The 5,699-nt window shown below is 37.6% G+C and overlaps 1 protein-coding gene across 1 annotated transcript in view; it reads right to left on the minus strand.

The window, feature by feature from the left end:
• Positions 1-661, minus strand: part of LOC106464705 — a gene marked incomplete at its 5' end in the record, with an annotated part of 1,855 nt that extends 1,194 nt beyond the window's left edge. The window contains one exon of the mRNA XM_013924860.1: positions 23-661. Coding sequence (XP_013780314.1) covers positions 23-661 — 639 coding nt within the window. The remainder of the gene's footprint in view (positions 1-22) is intronic.
• Positions 662-5,699: the final 5,038 nt, after the last annotated feature.

Below are 5,699 nucleotides of genomic sequence, written 5' to 3' on the forward strand. Positions count from 1 at the left end.
GCTAGTAATGGAGCAACGCTACCTACAATCGCTAGTAATGGAGCAACGCTACCTACAATCGCTAGTAATGGAGCAACGCTACCTACAATCGCTAGTAATGGAGTAACGCTACCTACAATCGCTAGTAATGGAGCAACACTACCTAAAATCGCTAGCAATGGAGCAACGCTACCTACAATCGCTAGCAATGGAGCAACGCTACCTACAATCGCTAGGAATGGAGCAACGCTACCTACAATCGCTAGTAATGGAGCAACACTATCTACAATCGCTAGTAATGGAGCAACACTACCTACAATCGCTAGTAATGAAGCAACGCTACCTACAGTTGCTAGTAATGGAGCAACGCTACCTACAATCGCTAGTAATGGAGCAACGCTACCTACAATCGCTAGTAATGGAGCAACGCTACCTACAATCGCTAGTAATGGAGCAACGCTACCTACAATCGCTAGTAATGGAGCAACGCTACCTACAATCGCTAGTAATGGAGCAACGCTACCTACAATTGCTAGCAATGGAGTAACACTACCTACAATTGCTAGTAATGGAGCAACACTACCTACAATTGCTAGTAATGGAGTAACGCTACCTACAATCGCTAGCAATGGAGTAACACTACCTACAATCGCTAGCAATGGAGTAACACTACCTACAAGTGCTAGCAATGGAGTAACACTACCTACAAGTGCTAGTAATGGAGTAACGCTACCTACAATCGCTAGGAATTTTCAAACGTAGCGTCGATCCACCAGTCACTCCTAGAAACATATCGGCGCTACGCACACCTCTGCACCAAGCGTAAACAAGGAAGAGACAGAATCTTAGGTTTGGTTTTAAAAAGTTAACCAACGTATTTCGTTTAACAACGCCGAAAGAGTGTTTATTAATGGCTGTTCCACTCTGGCTTTTCTCTCGCCATCTGGTAGTTAAGGCACTCGACTCGCAAACTCGTGAGTTCGAATTTAAAGATACTACGTATTTCGTTTAACAACGCCGAAAGAGTGTTTATTAATGTCTGTTCCACTCTGGCTTTTCTCTCGCCATCTGGTGGTTAAGGCACTCGACTCGCAAACTCGTGAGTTCGAATCCCGTCACCAAACATACTCTCTCTTTCAGCCGTGGGGGCGCTATAATGTGATGGTCAATTCCATTTTTCGTTGGTAAAAGAGTAGTCCAAGAGGTTGCGGCGAGTGGTGTTGACTAGCTGCCCTCCCTCTAGTCAGTCACTGCTAAATTAGGAACAGATAGCACAGATAGCCCTCGAGTAGCTTTGCGCGTAATCCAGTAAGCAAACTTGTGTGCATGGCTTTTAAGTTTGTTTGTTTTCCCAGAAATAAAACAACGAATGAATATCTAACTATATTTTTTATACATTTTAGTTATTTGTGGACATGAAGTAAATAATGTTTATACAAAACAAGTGTATGCGGGGACATCTTTAGTCCATATGTGGAATAAATATTGACGTTAAAAATTGTTTGTTTGCAGCTAACCACAAAGCTACACAACGAGCTATCTGTACTGTGCCCACCGCTGGTATCAAAATTCAACTTTTAGCGTAATGAGTCTACAGACATATCGCTAGAGGGCATGATGATAAACATCCTAATGAGAATTGTTTGTTTGTTTGAAATTATCACAAAGCTACACAATGGGCTATCTGTGCTCTGCCCACCACGGGTATCGAAACCCGGATTCTAGCGTTGTAAGTCCGCAGACATACCGCTGTGCTACTGGGAGGCCCTAATGAGAAAAGTTAACGTGAAACTGAACACCACAAAGTTAAACAATGGGCTATCTGTGCTGTGCCCACCACGAGTATCGAAACCCAGTTTGTTCTCATTATCAGCCTTCAGACCTCAAAAGAAATTTAAATTATTCATATGATCACCAAAGTTGTATTTGTTAACGTTAAAAAATGATGTTCAATTTAATGCGACCTTGTGTCATAAAATAGCAAAAAATTGGATCCGTGAGGGTACTTCAAAGGGGTCCGCGTGTCATGTTCAACATTTTCATACAAATATTAAAAAAAAACTATAAACGAAATTATTTTTCGTAAAATTAAATTTATATGAATTAAAACATTACATTATGGAATATAGCTTTTTCATGTACATGGGATCTTTTTTTTTTCAAAACAAAAAAGAAAACATCGATAGGGTTGTGGGTCCGTAAAAAAAAAACATTTTAAGTTAAAAGGGGGTCCTGGGGTTACTAAAGTTTGGGAACCGCTGTCATACAATATGTACAGAGATGCGTTAGTTCGTTGAAGCTTCCCTCCCCTTTAACTCGTGATGGAAATGGCGCGATCTTTTTATTTATATCTGTTTTGGAACAGAGTGAAAAGCTTACGTTTTCCAGAATCTCAATCTTTATTTATATACTGCTAGGCTTGAGTTTGAGTGTTTTATCGATATTATCCGCAAACATGCTCTTTGATTCTGGGAAAACAGTCTTTTGACATTTAGTGAACAATGGTGTTGACATCGATGAGGCCTTCCAATGTGAACATTGATGGATCAAGTGATAATTCTAGAAATATCTTCGTTTGCTTTGACACGAAGAGTTCCTTTAGCCATATAAAGCTGTCAATACAGTGCAAACACGTCGTGTATCAATCTTTTGTATATTTTCCTGCCAATACCCATGGTTGTGAATACACTTTTGTTACTGTATGTTATGTTACTGCATTGCTAATCCAGTTGCTACATTATATTACATAGAAGACGTTTTATGTAAACAGTCGGATATGTGGTTATTGGTTAGGCTATACACATGCATAAATATATATATGTATATCATACATATCGGTGTGAACGGAGAGGAGGAAGAATTGGAAATGGTTATCGTAATTTTGGAAGTAAATGTCGGCTAAATTAGCTTCCGTTTTGAAAGTTTCATTTGAGTTTACTTACTGATTATAAATATTTATAGCTATAAAAGTAAGGGAAAATATATCTTTAAACAGGTTGCAATATTTAAAACGTTGTGCCTGTTTAAAAACCATTCTTCCTCACTGTAAATCTGTAACTTGTAAAAACAATAACTTCTATTTTATCTCGTTGTAAAATTAAGGTTTGGTTTATTTGTTTTAACGCAAGGCTACACAATAGGCTATCTGCACTCTATCTACCTTCTGGAATCGAACCCCGGATTCTGGAGTTGTAACTTTCTAAACTTTCCCCTGACCTGTCATGGGATTAGGAGTGCTAATGTTCGAGTGATCGAGCAACTTTTCTTGGATATTTTTTAAACTTAAACGTCGACACACAGATAATTTTAAGTAAGAATGACTCGTACTTCTTCTGAGCAGCCTTTCGCGTGCTTTGTTACATTCAATTTGTTTTCATTTTGTAATAAAATCCTCTTCATCAAGCCCAATGGACGAATTCAATTAAAATAGGACTAAAGATCGTAATTGCTTGGCTTTCCTCAGCCAAGAGAGGTCCGGTTGCTGACTAATCACTCTTGTTATTTTGTAGACCAGATTCTTCTTATCATTAGTTTAACAACAAACACAGACGAGAATAATAAGGGACTATAATGGGAGGGGGGGGGGTTGTGAATACCCACCTATTCTAGTTTGCCGGTTTTTTTTTTTTTTTATAATCCCGAGAGATGTTTGACATTCATAGCTATTGTTCTGACATTTTGGCTATAGGACACGTCAAGAAGTTACTTTTCTAGACTGTTTACTTAGTACACTGAAATATAAAGAACTGTCGAACATTGATATATCGCAGTGCCAGGAATTGGACATTTATCCGAGGAGATATCAGAGGACTGATATTACCATACTTTTGATACATAATAAACGTAAATACGATAAGTTTTAAAGGAATGAAGTTTCATTTTGACATCAACCTTGTGTACGAGATATTGAAATACGAAATAGCAATGTTCGACTGTATATATTGAGCACGGTTAAGAAGAATCGTTAAAAATGATCCAAGTTTTCGTTTTCCATCATTGCAGATACCAAAGAAATGTGACATTGAGCCAAAAAGGTATAATTCCTTCATGTCGAAAGAAAGCTTCGAATTTCAGGGCAGTATTGAAATGTGAGAAGTTTGATAATTTTCAGGCTACCAACCATCGTAAAGTGATCAAAACGTGGGTGGCAAATCTAACCACTAAACTATATAACTATCAATTCGTTGTAAAAGGGCACAGAAAAAAATTGACATTTAAAGAAAATTACATTAAGATAGTATTAGCTGAAAGATTTGAAATGACATTCGTAAAAAGAAAAGCACTAATTTCTTCGAAATGTTCTCACTTCCCTAAAGTTGTCACAAGAAAAGCACTAATTTCTTCGAAATGTTCTCACTTCCCCAAAGTTGTCACAAGAAAAGCACTGATTTCTTCGAAATGTTCTCACTTCCCCAAAGTTGTCACAAGAAAAGCACTGATTTCTTCAATATGTTCTCACTTCCCCAAAGTTGTCACAAGAAAAGCACTAATTTTTTCGAAATGTTCTCACTTCCCCAAAGTTGTCACAAGAAAAGCACTAATTTCTTCGAAATGTTCTCACTTCCCCAAAGTTGTCACAAGAAAAGCACTAATTTCTTCGAAATGTTCTCACTTCCCCAAAGTTGTCACAAGAAAAGCACTAATTTCTTCGAAATGTTCTCACTTTAAGAAAACGAAAAACGTTTCAGTTCGTCATTTAAACTAGTGAATAATATGGAAGAAGGCAGAATTGTTTCTGATATCTATGTGAGGTACAAGTGACGCTTCAATGAAGTTGTCTTCCAAATCTTGTCATACAGAATTGATACATTTATGACCTCTGATGAGTCCAAAATGGAATATTCACACATGATATTAAACTATTTCAACTCGACAAGACAAATAACTGGAAGAAGATAATGAGGGTATGACTGAATGAAAGAGGGCTTGTTGAAGGTGAGATATAACGAATTAGTATTGTAATTGCTATAGTGAAGACTAAGAGGCTGAACAAGAACAGAGAAATTTTGTGTTCAATGTTCAAGCTACTTACCTTTATGTTTGTTTTTTTCATACTATGTTTAACTTAGGACTAACGGAAAATCTCGCAACGTGAACGTTAAAAACATTTTGCAATACTCATATAAAGATTTATAAGCACTGAGTGTAAATAATATATACATGTACTTGGAATTCTTACGTCTGAACTAAGCCTAATTAGATTTTATAACATGTTAAATTTATTTAGTTTGAAGAGATAACTTTTAGAAACACAGAGTATAACGTCCAATCTATTTTATGTTACCAGGAATATTGTTTTCGCATCCATTCAGATATTTAACCTATATAAAAGCCAGTGTGTGTCACGTCACACGTGATTTCTCGAAATGGGAGGAGTCATAAAAGCCAAAATGCATTTATCCAGATGGAATAGTTCGATTACTGTCTGACCATTGCGATTATAGTGAGGGGTGTGTGTGTGCAAGGGAGCCGTGAGGGGGTGACGTGAAACCTTATATATAAGTGTAGTGAGTGTTGGTGTAATGTTTGTTTGTTTTTTTTAATTTTGCGCAAAGCTACACGAGGGCTATCAGCGCTAGCCGTCCATAATTTAGCAGTGTAAGGCTAAATGGAAGGCAGCTAGTCATCAACACCTACCGCCAACTCTTGGGCTACTCTTTTTCCAACGAATAGTGGGATTGACCGGCTGATAGGGCGAGCATGTTTGGTGGGACGGGGAT

The sequence above is a fragment of the Limulus polyphemus genome, unplaced genomic scaffold (assembly GCF_000517525.1).
Source record: "Limulus polyphemus unplaced genomic scaffold, Limulus_polyphemus-2.1.2 Scaffold1723, whole genome shotgun sequence".
Lineage (NCBI taxonomy): Eukaryota > Metazoa > Arthropoda > Merostomata > Xiphosura > Limulidae > Limulus > Limulus polyphemus.